Here is a 24,209-nt window from a genome sequence, read left to right on the forward strand (position 1 = left end):
TCTCATTGTTAAATTATTATTTATTTATATAATAAATATAGTAATTGATAATTAATTTAATATTTTTTAAAAGTAAGAAATGAAGATATTATTTTTAATTGTAACTTAAAAGTGTTGGGTAAGCAACACCCTTGTTTTTCAAAGGAGAGAGAAAGCAACATATTATAAGATGGTAGGCACTGAAGGCGGCATTTGGTAAAGCATAGAACTGGGACTGCTGGTGGTTGCATGTATAGGACCAACACAGGACACAATTCTTGTGGTCACAAAATGCTTTGACATGTCTATATTTATTATTATCAGTATTAGTATTAGTTAATCAAGCAATGTTTCCACCAACTAAATTAAAGCTTAATAATTTAATTTACTAATGTAATGGTTGTTATGTCTCAAATATAAAATACAAGTTCATGATTCCATCATTTTTGTATCTTTTCAATTAGAGAAAAAATCAGGTACTGCCCAAGGAGCCCAAAACTTGGTTGGTTTGAGACATACTTTCTTTATCTTCTTTAAGTTTGGTTGAAATACACTTACTTTTTGGAAAAATTAATGGTGTTAATTACCAAATTAATATTAAACGAAAATCCACAATAACCCTTTTACTAAATTGATCTGAAATGGAAAGTACATTATAATTTTGGAAAATCCACAAAACATTTTTTTATCAGTTTGGGTTCATGCTTCGTTGCATTTGGGCGTGATGTTTTTGGTTAATTTTGGCATCCACATAATTCCTTTGTTCACTTGAACTTGTCTGCTTTGGTTGAACTCATGCATGAAGAATGTATCAGCTATGCTTTTACAGCCACTACCCTTGGTGATCAGCAGCTGAATGACTCGAGTTTATATGTGTGTAGTGGCACTCAAAACTGGTAGTCTAGGCTAGTTTTGACTACTTGTTGCCTGGAACTTGTTACAGGTGACCTCATTCATTAATAATATAGCTATGCAAATAAATGTAATGAATGTGTATGTTGGTTGTTGCATTGCATTTGCTCTAGTTCCAACTTCATTTTTGTAGTATTTTGTTTACTTACTATTTATATTACCATGACCTCTTACAGAAGCAACTACTCTTCTCATTCTAGCTACATACGTATATTTCTTTGTATGTATCAAGTAATAGGTAGAAAAAGCCTGCTTCAAGAAAAATAGTATCTTTCCTTTCCTTTGATAAGGAATCTGCGAACTTTTTACTGCTTCAAACAAGATCCTTCTGCAAACTGCTTTAAACCATTTTGCTATGCCCTGATCAGTTTTCATTTGACAGTAATGTCTTTGTGCTTGTTGGCATCAATGTGTTCAACATTAGTTGAGACTCATGTCTTGGCTGTCTCCCTGTGATACTCCTAAGCAATTACATTCAGTTTGAGGCTTTTGAATGTGTACACAAGTTTTCTGTGGCTGCTTGTTTCCAATGGACAATATTATGTTGCGAGGGAAGCAACTTCAGTTGGTCTTTAAGGATGATGATTTTTGGAAACATTACTGCTTAAATTAATGGTTTTTGCCAGTGTAATTGTTTGTGCACTTGAATTATGGGAACTAATCCTTCAACATGTACACAGTGCAGAGGAGAAAGGTGTCTGAAGAAGTTCCAAGTAACACTGCGGACGCTTTGAAAAGAGCTAGTATCCTAGACAACTCCAGCACTAGCAGCTACTAAGGAAGATTAAAGGTAAGAGGCTTTCTCTAACAGTTAGACAAAGGTATCAAAAACCAGATAGTAATATTCGAGAAATATCAGAAGACAAGAAACAAGAGAAAATTGGGACTCCAACCTCCCTGACAAAACTGTGAAACTGATGATGATTAGGAATGAGGTAAGTGTATAGTTTCTGTTCTTTTTTCTCTCATCTATAGTCCATCGATGAAATTTGAATTAGGTAATGTCTTGTGGAAAATCTGATAAAAAAACATTCTATTAAACATCATAGCATGGGCCTAAAAATGCCAAATTGTAACCTATGTTTGAATGTATACGTTCATATATACGAGTGGAAGTCAATTGCTAGCAGATAAAGAACTTTGGTGCTTTTTTTGAGAAGTGGGCATAGCTTGGTCTTTAACCCATTGGATTAGCCATAGTTATTCGTAGGCGACAAAGTTTAAATAAAGTTGCCTGACTCTGTGTGTGTGTGTGTGTGTATCTGATTTGGAGAAAGGGCTCAGGTGCTTGACTGGCTATATTGGTTAAATCTCTGGTTTTCAGGATAGTTGCCAAGGCCTAGAATCACAATTGGCCTAGCCAATTTTCAACTTTCTGACAAGGTTTGGATGTTATGGGATGGCCTGTGATAGAAAAGCTACAGTTTGTTTTTGCCTTTAGAAAAACTTGCAGGTGCTGCTGCCGAGCTTGGGCTGCCTGCGCAGGCTGATGGTTTAGATATTATGCCAATATTGGTAGACCTAATTAATTTTGTTCTCAGCTATTTTTATAGATATTGTCAACACAATCAAACATTCTTAACAAATAGCGAAATACAAACAAACCTAAATGTTACCTTCAGTTGCTAGTGGCCTACAGATAATAGATGAGATCAGTATAATATCTGATGATGCCTTTGCTGAGCTCAAAACAAATTCTGCAAAATAAGAACACAGCCACATTTTAAAAGGAATAACACATAGATGATGGAACCTCGGTTTTACACAGGGCTTCAAGAAATGCCCCTTCTATCACAGATTTCTCCAGACCTAACCCATAAATAACACTACACCATATTAAGATCATCCTTAATGGTTTACATTAAATAGCAGAAGCCTACTTCCTACTGAGGATGAGATGGCCAAACTGCTGCAACGATTGAAACACTTGACCATCAAAAGGTGAAATGTCGAGCAGCCATTTCACAACCATTGTACAAGAATAGGTATAACACACTTTGGCATACTTCAGAGACTAAAGTTTTACTTCTGGCTTTTCTTTTTCCACAAGTCTCCAAACATTTTAATTCCAGAGCCTTTACGCTTTCCACTTCCAAAACCATCATCCATGTCATCACACAAACCAGGTGAACCAACATAAGCTGCATATCCACCAGCTGGAGGCTCAAACACACCACCAAAATGCTTATCCATTGAGCTACACCTATTTGAAATCCTCCCATTCATTTCCACACCTCCAGAAAGAATAGCTGCTGCAGCATCTGCTGCTTTTCTCCACTGTTCCGTCTGCACCCTTAGCTTCTTCATCTCTGCTTCCAATGCTTCCTTTTGTCCTTCCATAGCTTGGAGCTTTTCCTTCAGTTGAGCTGCATTTGTTTTCCTTGCTTCCAGCTCCTCTCCTACTTGTCTCAACCTCGAGGCCATTTCCTCTTCTCTGGTTTTAGCTGCTGAAACATTTGAGGTCACTTCATTCAGCTGCTTTTTCAGGCCCTCATTTTCTTGAGCAAACACCCCAAGCTCTTTTTCTTTCTCATCGAGCTTGGATTTTAGCATATTTATCTCATCATCTTTCAAAGCCAAGTCATGGAAAGATGGTTTCTCTGGCTCCAATACTGCTGGTGGTTCAGTTGATATTTCCATTGCTTTGGTTTCTTTTTCTACTTGATCAACTTGGTCAACTTCCACCTTAGGTTCAATTGTTACTTTTTCCACCGGGACTTCAAAAACATCAGTTTCTTGTTCATTATCTTCAGGAACTTCATCTCTGAGGCTGCTGTCCATTTTCTTAGAATCTAGAGTTTTTGATGAAGAACTCTTTTCACGGATTTCAACAGGTTCTGGAGCTTTTGGCTTCTTAGTCTTCTTTTCCAGTTCTTCTTGAGCTTCTTTCTTTGCAGCTTCGGCTGAAGCCAACTGGTCTTTCAGATTCTTTAGCTCTTCTTGTGCTTGCCCCAGTTGAGATTCTAAATCTGCAATGCGAGTGCCAAGCTTCTTCTGATTCAGTGGATCTGACTGGGGAGCACCTCTTGGAGAACGACGATCTCCTAGCCTGGGACTACTACGGTCAGTAATTGGTCGATGATGCAGAGGATCTGAATCAGAGCTTGATGACCTAAGCTGATGTGGACCTCGAGGAGATTGTCTTTGTGGGATTTCTGAACTCCTACACCTCATATAAAGAAAAACAAGAAGATTACATAACAAATCATGTAGAAGTTAATGAAGTCTTAACTAAGAAGAGAAACATCACATCCGGTAAACATGTAACACAAGCCTTTTTCTTTTTTGGATAATTCACAAGCTGATTTCCTCTTTTGCTTGAATGCCAATCATTGTTTAGAAATGCATGAATGCCAAGATGGTTGTACTCACATGCATAGTTCTATTTGGAAAAAAAAGGTATTTGAAACCAAAAGCATGCTAGTTTTAACTGTCGGAAAGGTATAGAATAAAGAAAAATAGTTGAAGGGATCTAACGTAAGATTAATCTCCAAGTACTAAAAGATGAAGAAGGAATATATTCATTGATCCATAGCAGGTTAGATTCTCACCTTGATCTAGGCATTTTGGCACTTAAATGTTGAAAGTTGTATCAGAAAGGAACTAGTTACTCAGAAACTTGTGACCTGCAGAGTTTAAGGTGCACCAAAGAAAAAAAAATAGACAATAAATACAATTATAAAGTTCAGGGGATAAAAACAAGGTAATATGAATATACTTTCAGCACTCTTGAATATGCACACCCTTTAGCTTATATGCAATTATATTAGTAACCAAATTCAATACTTTTAATGCCAGATAACAGAAAATCCATCTCCTGGCAACTAAAACTTTTGCTTCCTGGCAAACAAACTAAGAAGTGAGAACCTTACAAGAAAGCTAGAAGCTAAGAAAGTGCATTGGTAACATTATGCTGAAAATCTGCATAGACAGAAAGAAACCGACTTCTGCATCTTGCATGCTTTCAGAAATGCCCTCTTTGGTTACATGATGACTTTAAGCTTAAAGCCTGGAAGATTTAAGCAAGAACTTGAATGCAATATGACAATGACTTGGCGCAAAGTGTACGTCTTCAGAATTCACCATATGCATAAACTCTAAAGGAATAGTAAGAGGGATACCACCTTTGAATTCCTCCCATCAAATGGCCAATCAATATAATATATGAAACTCAATATTGCATGTCAAATGCCTGACTAACACAGATCAATGCATATTCACTCCTAGCAACCAAGGACTGAGATGCATTTTTTAAAGATCTTCTTAAGTTCATGAAAAGCAGGTAATTTAATCACTTAACAAACCTGCAGCTTTAGAGTGGCTACTTTTTTTACAGAAGTCCTCACTTGGCCCACCATTTCTACGAAGAGGGCACTGGCAGCTCATTATAGTGTCAGACCATAAAATGGGGGCAGGTTTGGCATTACCTTTTTCAGTAATTGAAGGCAAGTGTGAGGCTTTTGACTTTGAAAATCTGGGGTAAAAATTTTTAGCAAAGTTTTCTACCCTTCAGATAGAATATTGATTTAAATGAGGCACATGGCACTGGAATAATGCCAATTTAAAATTCTTGGACTGTCAAATACACTTGTCCCAAGATTCCCTATTTTTTGTTTGGAGGAGTTTAATCCTGAACCTTGACTAGTTGTTCCTCCCATCAGGAGATAAAAACCACTGTCAAGACAAGTTTCTTCTCAAGATCCCACTTTGGGCTGCACAATGACCCTTTTTTGCTTATTACTAGTAGCTGCACTGGGGAGAATACAGGCCAAAAAACAATGCTTAGGCCATGTCAAATATCATTGTTATCATTACCATCATCTAGTTTTCTTTTCTTAAGAATGAGCATACCACTCTAACTAACTAGATTGAAACTCACCAATTATTCATGTTTCTTAGATTTTTAGCTGCCAATTCTAATGTTTACTATTTCCCCCAAAGTGGTTAATTTCAACACTGGTAAACACTTTAACTGCTTTGGAATTTTAGTCATGACTACAAGTTTCAAATGGCCACAGATTAAAAGTAGGTCGTCCAACAGTCAAACCAAACCACAGGCACTATCAAACAAAAAGCATACACTCTAAATGCAAAAATCCAAAAATAGTTTGCACTTTTCCAATCCCTTATGACCTGACTGCCTAGATTTCTTTGCTGTTTCCCTTGCTTTCTAGGGCAGTGCAAAAGCATTTTTTTTCCCCTTTTTCACTATATAAGCACATCAACACCTGGACAGTAAACCATGAAGAAGAAAATTACATGGAGACTTAAATATCGACAAGGGCATTTTTGCACTTTGACAAACTAAATTCTGGTGTATGATTAAAGGATGAGAAAGAAAAGGAAGCCAGGCATGCTTGACAAAGAACTCAGGATGTAGGAATCAAAATCAATATCACGCGCCACCACGCGCGTGATGATAATGTTGAAATTAATGCTAATAAAATATTCCAAAAGTTATGTTTGAAAAAATTTTGGCCTATAGTGCAGACATTCAGACAAAGTTCCTAGTTATTTTCTGCATATTAGAAGAGTTGCAAATCAGATCAGAAGTCAAGAATTTACTCAACAATATCAAAAAAGGGTCAGTTTGAGAAACTGCATTTTTCAATAAATAATCATAATCTCAACAAGAAAAACCATTAAATAAAAATAAAACTTCTAAGAATTTTACAGGAGAGGCCAGCAATGCTTAGCTAGTAGAACATCATGGCGGATCAGATCTTTAAAAAAAAAAAACCTAAATAAAGGTGCATCTTCAACCCTGTTTTAACAAGTTGTTGCATGTTTGCAAAGCTAGGAAAACAAACAAAAAGGAAAGAAATTCAGAGTCTACCCTTCTGGGACAGTGAATCTCTCTTTGCTTTCTGATATTTGACATGCAAATGGTTCAAATGTTACATGATTGCTAAACTATGCATGCTTCATCACTGGATCAAAACATCAAACTCTTTGATGGAAAAAAGAAAAAGAAAGAGCGAAGGATGTTAATATCTTACCTTGCCAAAGATAAAAACAGCAAGAGTTTAGCTTCTACTGTTAGGTGGGAATAAGGGAACCTTAGCCATGAGAAATCCTTTCAGTCAAACTCAAATATGCAAGGCAATGAAGAGCTAGAAGAGAAAAACACTTCAACTAGAGAGAAAACAGAGGAAAAGAAAATGACCCAGAGAGTTATCTTGAGCAATGAAGCTAAAGAGAGATAGAAAATATAGAGAGAGAGAGAGAGAGAGAGTTCAAAAGTTTGAATTAAAGCTGCAAAATGGCATAGTGGCAATACTCCATTAATAAAATGTGGGAAGGAAAAGGACAAGAGTGTAATTTTGAGTAAAAGATTGACAGTAGTATAGTATATATATATAAACATAAATTAGTACTGTCTTGGAAATCTAACCTGTATCTTATTTTCTTTAAACTCTTGTCTTTTTGTCTGTTTTCAAATCTTTAAAGCTTTTTTTTTTCTTTCTATTATTTTCCTATGCATGCATGCTTTCATTTTTTTTTCTTATTAATTAAACACAAAAAATAGTAATTAAAAATTATAAATATCTAATTTTTATTAATTATTATTTTTTAAAATATCATACTACAAAATAAAAATAAATATGAAATAATTTTTTATATATAAAAAAAAAACTCAAAACGAGTAATAAAATTCATGAGTTATCTTTACATTTAAGATGATTCGAATATAGAGATAATTAAGAAAATTTCTTCTTAATTTTTCCTTTTAAGTACATGTGTTTTCTTTTCTCTTTCTTCCAATAGAGTGCACATGACATAATATCAAATGTCATTATTCCATCATCCAAAATTTACATCCACTATCTAACTGTGTGATCATTCTCTTAATATCTCATAAGTCGTTTTTTAACATGCTTGTCCATGATAAGCACGTTTTTCTATAATTGACTTGTTCTCCCAATTATTCTTAAGAAAATTATTAAAACTTTAGAAGTTGGGGGCAATGAGAAATGATCATATACTTAACAAAGATTATTCTCAAAACTTTCATTATTCTCTCTATTCAGCCGTTCCTATCCACCGTAGTTCGTCCCTTTCTCCACCATTTCTTATTCCTCACCACCCATCACCAAAATATTTGAGACTATTTCAATCTTTCTCTCTATCGTCTCTAATGCATTTCGTTTTATTTATTACAACACGTCTCATTTCTTTACTAGAAGGACCTTCTTCTACAAAAATAAAAAAATATTAATTTTATAAAAAAATTAAAATTTTAACATAAAATATAAAAAAATTATCATAAAAATCAAATAAAAATTAACAAATGAAGACAAAAAGATTAACAGTAGGAACATATTTGGAATAAATAATTCAATATATATGGGTCATGTTGAAGAAAAGTGCAAAACAGTACTGATATTGTTTTGTCTTTGGGCAATTATTTTCCAAATAATCCAATTCTCTCACACGTTGCTCATATGGAAGCATGACTATGAAGCATTACGTCCATGCAATTCAATTTTGTTTATTTCTTCTTTTACGTTTTCTTAGTTTTTTTTTTTTTGTTCGACTTACCTACACTAACATATACTATATGGTTTTCTTTGGAATTGAAGTCCATTTATATATTTTAATATATAATTAAAATATAGTAGCTATTTACATACGATGAAATTGTAATTAAAATCATAATATTTTTTTCATCGTCTAAAGCCATATTTTTAATTTTAAAAGTTTTCTTTTTTGTGTTTTATGCATTCAAAAATTACTTTTCAAATTTTTATTTTGAAGAATAAAAAGTAGGGAAAAAAATGGGGGGCAAAGAAGAAAAGTAAGCATTTATTATGAGTAATGTAGCATCCGGAAGTGCATGCAACTATACTCACTTCATAAATACCACAACATGTGACATTCCATAATTATTATGAAACACATCCTAAATGATGCTATATGTTAGGTGAAATTTTAAATATAGCCAGAATTGCCGCATTTAATTTTAATTTTTTAATTTTATTGTATCTAGACACTTTTTATTATATGAAACTATGAAAAGAATTGAATTAAGTACAAAGTAAAATTGATGAGTAAATTGTCTTTAATTACTCTATCAATTACATACCATAATGTATACTTTCATTTGTTTAGGTCAATTACATACCATAATGTATACTTTCATTTGTTTAGGTCAAGATTATTTTTGGGTTTGTTTTTTTTATTATTATTATTATCAAGAGTGGATGGATACTTATCATTAGTACTTACTTTATTGGTAGAAAGTGCTTGATGTGCATGAAATTAATTGTATCAATTCAGTAACATTAATTAATTAATTTACATGGTAAAGTTAATGAGGTCTTGTTTCATTGTAGATTTAGTTTAAATTTATATAAATTCCCTTAATTTGTTGATTTACTTATTAATTTCTTCTATAAATGTAATATGAGATACATAAAAAAGTTACTTAATTATAATTAGAGTTTCTCTACTTGTAATCATAATCTCATCAAAATTTTACATAATAAAATATCCAAGAGCACTTTCTTTGTAAAGCCCGACCTTATAAAATACTATTCATGACATACATGTGATGATAGCATGATTGCTAGGAGAGTCCCGAAAAATTTACAAAAGTCGGTATTGTACCTAGAAGTACAACAAAGTTTATTTAATCCTCGAACTAGATCAAATAGGAATTTTAAGGTGAGATTAAGAGTTTCACAGTTCATGGATGACTTAAAATGGTAATTTGGAGTTTGAAGATCAATTTGGAGTCAAATCGGAATTTTCACTAACCAGGGGTAAAATGGTCATTTGTTACCTGGGGACAAAATGAGAATTTTAGAAAAGATTTTTTTGATCCCATTTGACTTATTGGAGTATAATTTGACTTATTGGAGTATGATTTGAGGTTTAGAAGTGAAAAATTTTAATTTCGGTATAATTTGGAGTAAAAGGGTAAAATGGTAATTTTGCCACCTCAAGGGCAAAATTGTAATTTTCCACCACCAGGATATTTTTCCACCACCAGGGCTTCCTTTATCTTCATCTTTGACCCTTGACTAATCATGTGGTGGAGATAAAATGTTTAAATTTTTAAAATTTTAAAAACGGACCAATGACATGATTCCACGTGTCATGCCTTTATTAATTTATTATTTTCCTTTTTAAAAGGCACAAAAATCAGCTCATCTTCCACCCCATGGCCGGCCAAACCAGTAAGAAGAGAGAGAAAATAAAAACAAAACCCTAGAGAGAGAAAATCAAAGAAAAAGTGTGAATTTTCAAGGAAATTAAGTGAAAAAGGTGAGATTTTTTCTATTAAGCTTGAGTTTTCTTATTCCCAAGCATTTCTCTTTATTTTCCATGATTAAATTACATGTTTTCATGATGAATTCAATTCTGAAAAAATGGGTTAGGAGAGAGAAAGTTGTTGGATTTATTTGATTTTAATTTATGTTAGTGTTTTTAGTTAGTTTAGCATATTTAGAAACAAAACAACAAGAAAAGAATTTATTTTCTCCCCCAACCATTAATGGCTGAATTTACCATGTAGTGAGTGAGGATGAGTTTGATTTTATTCTAGGAGAATTGGTTAAGGAATAATGAATTATGAGCCTAGAAAAATAATGGGAATTTTCGGAGCAAAAATACGAATTTTTACCCACTAGGGGTATTTTCGTAATTTACTATCGAGACTGATAATTTGCACCACACTGAGGGACATTAAGTTAATTTGGGTGCAATTGAGATATAGAAACTGAAAAGAATTAAATTGGAGTTTAAACGAACGCGTTAGGAATTTAATCGGGTGATAAGACGAATTAGGCCAATACTGAGTTTAGATAGTTACCAGTGCATTTTTGTATTCCATATCATGCATTATTGGTCGAAATTAGTTTAATTTTGATTTAGTACCAACTTGGTGAAATTCTCGATTTTGTACTGTGTCAAGGTGGTGAGTCCTCCGATAAAGGCAAGAAAATTGCATCCGAGGACTAGTAGACAGAGTGCTTCAAAAGTCTGCATTTTAGACATTGTGAGTAAACTTATTGTTATTTTAATTATCTAGGGTGGTTTTTAGATGCTTTCATGAATTCTATGGAAAAAGAAATTTAAAAAGGTAAATTTTCATGTTTTATGAATAAATGAGTTTCAATGAAATTAATTTATAAATTGTTTTGTAATTAATAATGATTTTGAAAAATAAAGTGCATGAAGATTGTTAATTGTGACAATTTGATTGTTTAAATTGACTGGCTTATGATAAATCGAGCATGATTGGCTAGTTGGCAATTGTATTAAAATGCGAATTGTTTGGTTGCCTTGAAAAACTGCGAATTACAAAATTACCATATCATGTTATTGAGTTTTATTATATGGTGGATTATATATTAATCAATCACCGCAGTAGGGGGTTTCTGTGGACCAGCCTTTTAGAGGGGCACTGTAAACCCCATTATATTCTTACCTTGAACGGAGAGGCGCGTAGGGTATCTCCTGGGGTAAAGCTTAAGGTTCACTTCACGCTAAACCACCACGTGAAGGGGAACTCAGCCAACGCCAAGGAACGACTATGTTTTCAAAACAAAAATATGATTTATGTGAAATGTGAATTTTAATAGCCTTGACGGTCTCGGTAGGATGCCTCGGCCAAGGTGTCCTCGAGAATAGATTTATGGCACAAGCTTAGATTTTTGTGAGATTCATAAGCCTTTTTACGTATTTTGAACGAGATGTGTTCTAATTGTATAACCCAGTTTATGATGATTTACTTTATTGTCTCCATGTACTCAACTCTAGATGTTTATGATGATGTCTATTTACTCATTGGAATTTTATAATCTCACCACCCTCATTTTCATCCATTTCAGGTTCAGTATAGACTGTAGATAGCTGATCTCATCGAGGACTACAGTGGGATCTGCATTTTTCAAACCGTAGGTTCACAGTCCTCTTTACTTTTGTTTATTCGGGGGCACTCTTGTTATTGTAAATTAAATTAAATATTTTGGCTTATTGTATTTAAGTATGTATAAATTTATTTAGCTTTTACGCTATAAAAATTATTCACGTATAACTCTATAAATATTGTTTTATAAGAAAATAGAATATTTTACTTAATATTTTTTTTATTTTCTTATTATATTCAAATAATCATAATTTCGTTTTAAATGAAGATTTTAGACTTTTAAACTCATTTTGAATATGAATTATGTGTTTTGTACTTGTATATTACGTTTTAGCCAGTTTGGAAATTTTTGAGAAAAATGATCAAAATATCCCTGTGAGACGAAAAATTAATATTTTATTTGTTTAAAGTTGGAAACAGCTTAAAATCTTTTAGAACACGATATTTGACAATGGTTGCTCACAAGGGAACAGAGAAACTGATAGTAAAGTCTTGCGGGGTTTTGGGTTGACATCTCGGGTAATAAGTGTCTACCGGAACATCGCGACGGTTGTCACGGGCTTGAGGGGAGTACCGGGTCGTGACATTCTTAATTTGTTCTATTTGCCCACCTTTGGTTCCCTTTTAAAGAATGTCATGTGTAGCCGATGGTGATGCTGTGAATAGTCCATATCAACAAGAGATTGCTTTAGACATTTTTTGCTTTAATCACAATTGTCTTGATAAAGTAATTGTATTATACATATATATTTTTGTCATTGTGGGCATAAGACAAAAAAAAAGTGCTACAATTTAATTTTTGACAATTATTATTGAGTTAAATGTTCAAGTGCTCGATTTTTTAATTCTTTGATTTAGTTAGAAATCGGAAGTAAAAAAAACTCCCCAACAAACGAGTTAATTTTTTTTCCTATTTTATTCCTTATATTCCATTTAGTTTCTGTTTTTTACTATTTACTATTTCCTACTTGTTTTTTTATTATTGTTTTATTTATTATGTTATTATTATTTTTTAAAAATAAAAATATCAACCAAACGAAATCTTAACTGACAGTTTTTTTTTCTTTTTATTTAACTTAAAAAATTAGAAAATTTGGAATTGATGATTAACAAAAAGCAGATGTGGTCCAGAGATGAGTAAAGGAGAAAAGAAGAAAGGGAGGGGAATGAGAAAAGGAAAGGAGAAAAAAGGCCAGTAAAAGAAGGGGAAAAAACAGAATAGAAAATTAATCTTTTTTGCATGTTAGTGGCACATGTAAACACCCACATAGAAGATAGATAAATGGAAACAAAAGAATTCAATGCCATTAACTCATTCAAATACAAAAACAAAAAAAAAAAAATTTACAACCTGCCGTTCGTGTTAGTGTCATGAATCTTATATCGATAAAGGTAAAATAATATTTTAATTTATAAACAATTTCTTTTTACTTAATAAACATATTTTTTTTTATAAATTTTATTCATACAAAAGCAATACAAATAGGAATACATAAAAGGGGTCTTACCTATGTTTCCAATATCTCATTTGGTTAATTACACAAAATCTTTTACCAAATAATTAACCTGAAAAAAGTAAAACAAGTTGACACTATTATCGATATGGTACACTTAACCTAAAAGTTATAATCATTTCATAAAAAAGATTAAATTTCGAGATTCGAATCTTTTGTCTTTAAACTTGTTTCAAATGTATGAGCAAAAGAGAAAAAAACATGCTTACCATCTTTCACTTATCACCAATAGCCTAGTCCAAGCTCATGACAACTATCTCTTTTCACTAATAAAATGATTGAAAAAACCAACTTTTGGCCCTAATACATTCATTGTTAAAAATGGAAATTAAGATAGTGATTAGTAGGGTCAAAATCATGATAATCAAGTCCAAAGAAGCCACTAAACAACATCTAATTAGGGCTATCAATTTTTCTTGTCTCATTTAATTTAGAATCTCATAATCATGATTATTGTAATCATGTTCAATTATAGAAGGAATGTAGGTCGATGTGGTCCTTCATATATTCTCTTCATTTAATGGAAAATGAAGGCCAAGCTGTTCATAATAACAGGCATAGCCCATGACAAAGCATGTGAAAAACCAATGCAAGTAGATGAGCTTTCCTTGTATTAGGAAGAGACATTGCACGTGAAATTTAATTGTTTTTTATAATTTTTTCAACTACTCTAAAGACCACCCCCCACAGCTCATACAATTTTAATGTCAAAGGCCCACACAGTTGACCAGTGTGATTGAACAGAAGGATCCAGATCCAGTGGTGACCATCTGAGATCAAATCATAAATAGTGGACTTAGAACTGGAAGGATATTGCAAGCTAGTTCTTGTTCTTTTGAGAGAGTTTTGCCAGCAATGACGGCCTAATGGTATTATTTAAAGTTACTCTATTAAGAAGGAAGGATTTTCGCCCACCAATGCTTTATAAATATTATTTAAAATTATTATATAAACAAGAGTTTGTTTTGTCATCAAATGCTTTAAAGAGTATTGAATTGAGAAGGGTTTTGCAATTGAATGCTTTACTGGCTAATCTTGTTTAAACTTTAAAGTAAAACTGCCTATATTTGAGAGTATATAAGAATAATTATACAAGATACATGTTTTGCATGGTGATATATATATATATATATATATATATATATATATATATATATATGGGATATTTATGGGATATTTAATTAATAATTGGCCAAGAAATTAAATAAGGAGTTCAAGGACTTGATTGATGATGAACCAAAATAAAGATGAAGGGTTGGATAAACATTGTAGAGTGTTTGAGGGTAAAATCTGACCTTTTGTTTGGAGGTGGCAACAATTAAATTTGTGTATGGAGATGGTTCACCAACCACAACGTACGTGGAAGGCATGGCTTTTGGCCCCTTTCCTAAACCATCTTCATGTAGCTCTACGCCCCAATTAAATGTATCAATGTACTTTGAATATACAATTATAGTCTTTCAACCAAAGAAGCAAAGTATTTATTTCCCTTGACTGGTTTAAATTCTTATATGGTAAAGGTTGTAGTTGACAATTTTTATGATCTAGTGTACTTTTAAATATGTGACATTAATATTTGAAAATTTGATTCAATAATCGATAGTTTTATAATATTTTCTATTTAGAAAACTGAATTCAAATACCTGATCTTTTTCCCAATTGCAAAAACAAAAACTTGATGCTAAATGAGAGACCTAATTCATCCTTAAGTGTTAGTAAATAGGGATTAAGCAGGAGGACTCTCCCATGTTATAACCCAATTAATTATAGGAGGAAAAAACAAAGAAACAAGGAAAAAGGTAAAGGTTATGATTGGCAAATTTAAAGTGCCATTTGGGAAAGTAGATGTTGATGTTTTGTTTCATATTGGGAGAGAAGCATAATTTAACATCCATGATGTGCAATTGCATGTTTGGATTAGACAAAAAGAAAATGAAAAATGGTTTTGAGATTTCCTCCCTTCGGCAATCGGCAAATGAAAATGAGCTGATTCCAACATGTACCAAAGGATCCTTATGCATCCAAATCGGGAAATAGTTCAGGTTGGCATTCAATTCTACAATTTGATCATGAGTTGGAAGACACAAGGTAGATTGTTCTTGGCAAGAATGATGGAAAAAGAAAAAGAATGGACTACTTAATCAGTTGATTCTCAGAGGAGCTTGAGTAACCTAAGCATTAGAATGAAAAATCAATTACCAGCTTTTCATTCTTCTGACCTTACCAAGCATAACCTTAAACAACAATTTTGCATGTAACTAAAACTTTAAACAAGCTGGCTACTGGTGCAAGAGAAGGTTTGGGGATCAAGGGACCTCAAAGCTTGGAATACAGCAAGCATTTTCAGAAAATTCTGGGCACTGCTCACTCACTCAGGCTTTATCTGGATAGCTTGGATACTGACCTTTGTTCTCAAGGGTAGGCCCTTGTAGCAACCACAACCCTCTCACATCACAGCTGGGGTATGGAAGATATTGCTTAAATTAAGGATCACTGGCCTTTCCTTTGTCAAGCAGCCTAGAATGGGGAGACCATTTTGGTTAATTCTGCTTACAAGTACTGTGCAGCCAGAACTTGGGATGAAATCAAGCATAAGCTGGAGAAAGTGGGATGGCACAGCGTTATATAGATTTAAGTATCATATTCCTAGGCATGCATTACTGCTTGGATGGTTAATCTTGACTGGCTTCCTACCAAGCAGAGAATCAGCTCATGGGGTATTCCCTCTATTAACACAGTGTGCCATCTGTGATGAGGAAATGGAAACCTGTGATCAGTCACTTATCCATCACTCGTAATTACACTTGGTTGGGGTGCAAATCCTTCAGTTGTGTGGTATCGATACACATGTTGGAGATTAGTCAAGTGAATTAAGGTGGGTGCAGCAAAGACTTAAACGAAAAACTTTAACAACAGTTGTGCTAAGGTTAGCCTGGAGTGCCTATATTTACTTTGTCGGGTTGGAGAGAAAATTAGACTTCATGCTGCAAAGGCCAGTAGCAATTCAGCAATTCTCAACGTGTTAAGGAGGGTGTGAGGATGCGGACTTCAAGGTTTAAACAAGATTGTAGGGGACAGCATCAAGAGGATGCTCGTCAAAAATTGGGGATTGGTGGATTATGTGCTTGTATAGCCTTTGGTTTAAATTTTGATACTAAAACTGGACATGAACAACACCCTGAAAATGCAAGTTGTCTTCCAAAATCCAGCTCCAAAGGAGATAACTTATGAGACTTGAATACATTCAGCAACTCCTAAATTTGGCTTCCGCAGTCTTCTTGTACTTAAAACAGTTCTGGCAACCAATTGCGAGAATGATGGTTGACAAAGGTACTGTAGACGAGTCTTTCAACAATTTCTTTCTATCACCCATAGTCGCCAATAACTTGGTCTTTACAAAGGCTTGTTTTCATTTAAAACATGCAAGCAAGCTAAATAATAATAATAAAGAAAGCATCATAATATGATTTTGTTTTTGGGATATGAACAAGCTGAAAAATGAAATCAAACTAGCATTGGGGATCCAAAATATTATGAATAGGATAAACAAACAACCTTTCATTTGCTAGAAATCTGCTTAACTTTTTAACATCTATATATGGAGTGATAATAGTGTGAGGAAGAGAAAGGATCATCACTACCTTGAGCTTTAAACTGGTTGCATGGAGCTACTGTGCACTTTGCCCCAGCTCGAGACTCAGCTAGCTAACAGCCATGACCAGCATCATCTGTTCGAGAAAGACCATCACTGGTAGCTTGGCCATAAAACTATTGCCATGAAACTCCAGGACCACTTGTCATAGCTCTAGCTTCAGCCAGAGATACAGCCATAGCCAGCATCATCTGCTCCTCGTAACTTTCTGGAACAATGGGTCCAGGGACATTATGAAAGCTGCCCCTAATATCATCTTGTTGCGATATTGCGCAGATCCCACCAGCATCCTCCGTCACATCAGAGCTTGCATAGCTAGTCCCTGCCTCAGCTACCTCTGATCCATGATCTACACCCCATTCCCCTTCATCTCTTGTTGGTGTCATCCCACCATCAGCTGGCATGTCAACCGGGCTCTCTGCAGGAGGATAGTTCTCAACAACTCGGTCCACCCTGTTATATAACCTGCTGCCACTGCAAAGCATATTGAATGATGGTATATCTCCATTATGGTTGAGAGAAGATTCTCCACTCATCTGCTGACGCTCAGCAAGTGCAGCAATTGCACAAGCAAGACCACCAGAAGGAGATGTTGATGAACCAGCCACTGTGGTCATGGCTGGTGAGATATAGCGATCTCCTGAAACATATTGTCCTGATGATGCAGCAGCATCTCCATAGTTAGAATTTCTCTGTCTATTGTTCTCCTGTATCAGTTCAATTCAAAGTCAATGAAAGTCAGTATGTAATATAGCAGGTAAAATAGAGATTCTATACAAATAACTCAAGTTGAAAAATTACAATACATTACAAGTTCTCCAGATTTCGTCTTTTCCTGTTAAACTCAATTCCCATGAAATTCTTGCCATTCAAGGCATGCCAGTGCAATAGACACTTAGGTGCTATAAGAACCTAATAACTAGAGGCAATACAATATGGATGAAAGAGATAAGCAACTTATTTCAGTCTGCAAACAGAACACAACAGAACATACATAGCTATACAGAACTGAACTCACAAAGAAGGAAGCCACACAAAATCAAAGAACAATACCAGAAGGGAAATCTTCAAGCATATTGTAGCAGATGGTCCTTCAAATTAATAATTCAAAAGATGGACCTCCCCAGGAACAAAACAAACATATTACAAAGAATTGGAAACTTAGCCAGACTCCAAATCAAGATATCAAAAAGAGCAACAGCCAGGATTTCCTCACACACTTGAGTAATCCTCTACACCATCATCCACAATCTCCATATCTGAGAAAAGTTCATTTATCCACCCAGATAATACTTTCAACTTTGTGTTAAATAGTTTCCATTGGCAAAATAGAAATTTGAATTTGAAAACATACCACAAAAAAGATTCTGATATTGATATCTTAAAAAACAAATGCTTAGAATGTCCTTGATCCTTACATAGCAAATAAAACTTCTTTAAACCAACAATTGGCTAACATTAATTATACTCTACTTTAATACCTCTCATGTGACAGGGATAAACAATCAAGATCTTTTTCTTTTTCGGGCATTTTTTGACAGTATGCATCAGAGTCAACCACAAAGTAGTTTGTCCATAGGGGCACACTCATGACCAACTCATACCAAATGCCAAAGATGCCTTGTCAACATGTTTGCAACATTTAACTTTACCAAATTACATTTCAAATTATCTTCTCTATATGCCTAATGTAACTCCTTGATCAAAGAACACAGAAAAGTAAAATGATAAGAGCCAAAATAAGCCAAGATAATTAGTTGCTGAAAAGCCTTTGGATGACAAATTGGTGAGTGATTTATTCTCAGCAAACTCATATTTGATAAGTAACACCAATCGTAGACACTTTGATAAGGCAAAACCACAAAAACTAGTCAACCACTCAGTGAAAACTAATAAGGAAAGATCAGCAAGGGTATACCTCAAAGCCAGTCAAGATAAGAGTCTTCAAAGAAAATAAAATAAGAGTAAGGATAGAATATTGTCGGTTACTTATTCACATGCTACTTACAACAATATTGCAGCATTTCTAGGTCAATGAGATTAATCCTAAAACATAATATTGTACAGGTGTTCCAACTATATTGTGCAAAAAGATTCATAAGTATAAATTCCAACCAAATGGCCTACTAGTTATGACACCTGCAACAGACATGCACAACAAAAGGAATGCTAGAAGAGTTCTAAAATTTTTTTCCCCTCAACTGCCATTATGAAGTAGAATGCTCATAACTGAAGCTGTCTGCATTCTCATGGAAAATTGTTACGATAAACTTTAATAAATGCAACCCCAACTGCCTGTCAAAGTACATACATACATACATATTCCTTCTAAGTACTAAGAATTGTTACTTTGCTTTTCCATATAGCACATATTCCTTAGTCCACTAATGATAACATTGTAAATCATAAGAAAAACAAAACAAAAATTGAATGATAATAATTTACCAGTTAACATTAATTGATAATCAAGCAAACTTAAACAGATAGACTAGTTTGCTAAGCCCAGGTCCACTAACAACCGAAGAAACTCCTCCTAACCTGCTATCCAGCAACTGAAAATTTAGCATAGAGCTTAGACCAACTAAGATCAACTAATAAGAATCCTTACCACGGGATGTATTAAAATACACAGAATAATAGCTCATACAAGGGGTTTATGAGTCAATAAAAGTGGTGTCTCCTGCAGTATTTCAACTTCGATTAGACCCACAAATAAGATGGTCTTCAAGAGTTACTTTAACCTTTCAAGGGAAACAATCTTATAAGATTTCAAACTTGAATAGAGCTTAATCTCAATAAGCTCATGTTCTTACTGGGATTCCCAAAATACAGAAACAAATTTCAAAAAACTTCCATTAAGACCTTTCTTTCACACATCTATTAAAAGGCAATCCACATTAGATGCTCTAACACTAGGTTATTTCTGACATCATTGAATAATCCACTCAGGAATATAATATATGAACACATCTATGTGATGCTCATTTGCTTAGCCAGATAACTTAGGTTCAATCTAGTTTATCCTCAAAAATGTACATGAATATATTGAAGTTCCAATCAAGCACAATGCATCTGAAGGCTTCTGTCAACATGGAAGCATATAGATTATTCACCACTACAACAAAAAAAAAAAATCAATGAAATTATAGCAATATTAAAAAGCACGCTTTGTTTGCAATGACAAGAATGACTTTTCTTACAGCAGCAAAATACTTAAATTCTGCAATTAGTTTCACACACAAATCTCATCAATTTTTTTTAAAAAAATTTACCTGAATTGACTGCCAAATGGCTTCCATGACCATTATTTCCTCAAGATCTATGTCAAACTCCTCATTCCTGCAATTTAAGTATTTGATACAAGTTATAGACAGAAGATTAAACCAGATTCTTTCAAGAACATAAAATCAACAATGTATAAACCTGTTTAGGCCACAGAGAGAGTAGTAATTGTGCAGTGAAAAATAAAATATTGCTCATCTTTTTCATTAAAAGGCAAATAAGAGAGATGTTGACATGTGCCCAACATGATATATCTTTCTGTGTTAATTTTTTTCTTTTTCCCATAATTCTTTCATAGAAAACAGGATCCTGATTAACAAACCACAAATGGTTGGCATCATTCATTTACACCAACAGACATGATATAAAAGTTAACCAACAGAAAGACATCATTCTTTTATGCCAACAGAAATAGAGGTTCACAGCAATATAAAAGTTAACCAGACATGATATCCTCTTTATCCTATAAAATTTGTATAGATAACAGGTCTTTCAATAACCAACTAAGAAGGATTTACATCATTCTTCGCGCCAAGTCAAGAAAGTTCAGTGCATCCACTGACCACTTTGTGCCATCTAAGATTGATGAGCTGCTTTCCTCCCCCTCCCCGCAAAAGAAAAACGTACAACAATGAAAAATAAACAAATAAGTAGCTCCCAGTACATAAGAGTCAAATATACTGAAAATATTGGGCCACTGTACTCTAATTAAGGCAAGATCCTCATTGATCTCAGTAAAATAAAGTCTTCTTCTATAGCTTTTGTCCATATCTTTTTGAACTTCCTCTTATGACATGAGTAACTTCCATTAAATCACATGTTCACATGACAGAATCTGTAGGTATCCTCTTTACATGTTGAAACCACATTTAATCGGTTTCCCTCACTCTGTCCCCAATAAGTGTAACCCTCATTCCTTTACACACTCATTCATAATCTCATCTTTCCTTGTATGCCACACATCTAGTGTAATAATTTGATCTCAAAAACACTTGTAAATGGTGAAATATTAGTCATTTGTCCTCAACCAAGCATTAAACAAGAGATGGCTTTGGTGCTGAACTGGTAACTATGAACAATCATTGCAACATAGCTTTCAACTATAAATTCACCTTCATATCTGCTTCCACATTACCTCCTTCAGTGCACTTTTACCATGTCATTTCAATTCCAGAATGAATATCATAATCACAGATGTGGATGGAGTATGCACAAAAATCTCCTTAACAAATCTAGCATAAGCATACTTTTTACTCTGACCTCACACACAACTTGAAATGGAAACAACAAGACCAATCTTATGACAAGAGTTCTGAGATTTAAGTAAAAAATAGAAAAATCACACTGATGAGAACTAGAACTTGTGCTCTAAGCACTTTTTTTCTCTTAACATATGAACCGTCAATTCTATCCGAGGAAGTAAAGCTACCTAAAACTCTGCCTACCTGTTTGCCCTAGGATGTGAAGGTTGTCTAATCATCGAGGCAGCCTGCGAATCTTGAGAAGAAACTATTTCCTCCTCACCAGAGGATCGAGCTGCAGACAACAGGCAAAATTAAGGGGGAAAAATTTCAAGATAGAACAATGTCAAAGGAAATAAGAAATCAATAGACAGGAAAAAAAAAACAGAATTGCAATAAATTGATACCTGCAACTGAACTGTATTGAACTTCCCCTGGTGCAACAGCAGTGCTTGAAGAACTCAATTCTTGTCTTTTCTGCATTCTCTCTTCTTCATCCTGAAGTTCCTGTTGCCTCATTCTAATTTGTGCTTCTATGACACGTTGTTCTTCCTGCAAAAATGAAATAGCGAAAAAGACTATTAATTTCATTTTCTATCTGAAGAAAACCATTTACACAATTTTTTTTTTTTTGTTTGGGAGAGAGAGGGTGGTCTTACAATTTGCTCTATCCCTTTTTCCTCCTTTGTTTTCACACCTCGATACTCCACAGCATAGTTTGAGGTTTTGCAGAAAGGACACCTCAAAATGTCAAGGAATGCAAACATTGCAATACAAGTACATAGCAACTGATCAGAATACAAGTTCTACAGTCAATTTCATAAATGTGAAGGATACTGGGTAGGACGGGTTGAATTAGGATTCTTCATCTGCAGAAAACACTCTGGTGCAAATAAAATGTGTCAAAATTCATGCAAATGGCAATACCACCAAGTATCAATCAGAAAATTCATTGTTAGTTTACCTGTGCAGATACTTTTCGTACAACATCTTGATCTGTTGAGACTCGGATAATACTAAAATACAATGGACAAAAAATCATATTGAGATAATCAGAAGGTATTACATTCGACGACAACTAATTTTAAAAAATAATTACAGATGAAGTAACATTCAACAAAAAGCCTGTAAAGAAGTGCACAAAGTAGGCTCCCAAATATGCAGTTGTTGATAAAGCAAAAGGATGAAAGAGTTTATAATTTACATTTGTACTGGAAAACATAGCAAGAAAGCAAATGAAATAAATACAAACCAAGAAGCAAATTGGGCATTCTTCAAGATCACAACAGCACTCTTCATCCCCGGGATAACATGGTGCAAGCTTTGATTCAAGTATCAGCTTTCTTAGCTTCTTAATGTCCACATCATTATGAGTGTACAACCCTTGTGGGCGTGTATACCTCTCGTCCACCACTTGCTTCCTCCTTACCAACTTATTACCCATAAAAAATATCTCGAACTTGTGTTCCGAAAATCGTTTTTCTTCTTCTTCTTACAATTTGATTATTATTCTTCAAATTCTCCAAAACCAACCAAAATAATTACACATTTGGTTTTGACTATTTAGTTTAATAAAAATAACAAACACATCATCAAGAAAGAATCATGGAACGCATAAAACCCTAAGTCATCGTTTTACAACATAACTAAACACAAACCGGCAAAAGCGAATTCTAATCCAAATTGACAAAAATTCACTATATAACTCTATGCCCCGAGAGTCCTGCAAATGCCAAAAGAACAAAAAAAAAAAAAAAAGAGGAAGCTAAGAATCAAACATAGAAATCTAAATTGATCGCTAAAAAATGATTCCAAAATGCAAATTTAGCTACCGAAATTCCATAAAAGAAACCCTAACTTTTGCATTCCTGAAAGAAATGAACTCACCAAGTCCAATTTTTTCATACTGAATTGGCCACAGTATTCCATTCAGAAACATTCCCATACCTATAATTGAGCCCCAAACCCAAAAAACATTAACAATTGAAAAGACAAAGTAAAATCATTTCGAAAAACAGATTCTTTCCATGAGAAAAAAAAAACACACAAAGCTAACCAAAAAAACGTAAGCCTTTGAACATTAAAAAGAGAATCGAAGCAAACAAAAAAATAAATTGAACTAAATTTGAGAGATGGGAAGAACTGACCTTGATGTCCTGAAAGGAAATTGACAAGTGAAATTGGAACCTTAAAAAAGAGAAAAAGAAAGAGAGAGAAAATAAGGAGAAAGGAGGGATTTTGCTAACGAGAAAAGAAACATAATCAGAACTTTCTCTCAGAAAGAGAGAGAGAGAGAGAGATTTTTCTTTTTTTTTATTTATATTACATCATTTTCTTTTTCATATATCTTAATATCCACGTACACGTATTTGCTTCTTCTTTTTTTAATTTATTTTCGGTTTCTTTCGGCCTTTGGACGGAAACTTTTACACCCAAAGACAGAAAAATTTGTCACATATCAATTAAATTGAAATTTAAAAAATTAATTAAATTAATACAAAAAATGAGACTACTATTAGACTGTCCAACTACTAAACAAGCTATTACGTATTGAGATAATTTAATATTTCTCTTAATAATAACGTGTATTTGTGACATAACAAGTAGTATTAATTGGTGTTTAAATATTGGGATACACATTAGAATGGTATAATAAGGAAAGATGATGCGGGGAAGAAAGGGATTATGAGGGAAAAAGGGTGGAGTAGTAGACGAGAAAAGAATCAATCATCACCGCCCAAACCATCAGGATT

The 24,209-nt window shown here is 33.8% G+C and overlaps 2 protein-coding genes across 6 annotated transcripts; both read right to left on the minus strand.

Annotated features, from left to right (window-relative positions):
• Positions 2,572-7,131, minus strand: LOC18594525 (interactor of constitutive active ROPs 4). 4 transcript variants are annotated; one of them, XM_018124885.1, is made up of 4 exons: positions 6,891-7,125; positions 4,764-4,900; positions 4,443-4,517; positions 2,572-4,060 (listed from the first exon to the last, which is right to left on the minus strand). In XM_018124885.1, exons 3-4 carry the CDS (start codon positions 4,454-4,456, stop codon positions 2,914-2,916), a joined length of 1,161 nt encoding a protein of 386 aa, XP_017980374.1. In that variant the 5' UTR covers positions 4,457-4,517; positions 4,764-4,900; positions 6,891-7,125; the 3' UTR covers positions 2,572-2,913. The 4 variants fall into 4 exon arrangements, with proteins under 4 accessions (XP_017980374.1, XP_007022164.2, XP_017980373.1 ...); XM_007022102.2 differs by lacking the exon at positions 4,764-4,900 and having other exon boundaries at positions 2,572-4,054; positions 6,891-7,131; XM_018124884.1 differs by lacking the exon at positions 4,764-4,900 and having other exon boundaries at positions 6,891-7,127.
• Positions 16,765-23,779, minus strand: LOC18594526. Of its 2 annotated transcripts, XM_007022104.2 has the most exons (10): positions 23,604-23,779; positions 23,344-23,403; positions 22,709-23,179; positions 22,421-22,472; positions 22,294-22,339; positions 22,116-22,197; positions 21,864-22,008; positions 21,661-21,751; positions 20,206-20,272; positions 16,765-17,640 (listed from the first exon to the last, which is right to left on the minus strand). In XM_007022104.2, exons 3-10 carry the CDS (start codon positions 22,898-22,900, stop codon positions 17,050-17,052), a joined length of 1,266 nt encoding a protein of 421 aa, XP_007022166.2. In that variant the 5' UTR covers positions 22,901-23,179; positions 23,344-23,403; positions 23,604-23,779; the 3' UTR covers positions 16,765-17,049. The 2 variants fall into 2 exon arrangements, with proteins under 2 accessions (XP_007022166.2, XP_007022167.2); XM_007022105.2 differs by lacking the exon at positions 23,344-23,403 and having other exon boundaries at positions 23,604-23,757.

Source organism: Theobroma cacao, chromosome 7 (assembly GCF_000208745.1).
Source record: "Theobroma cacao cultivar B97-61/B2 chromosome 7, Criollo_cocoa_genome_V2, whole genome shotgun sequence".
In the NCBI taxonomy this organism is placed as follows: Eukaryota; Viridiplantae; Streptophyta; class Magnoliopsida; order Malvales; family Malvaceae; genus Theobroma; species Theobroma cacao.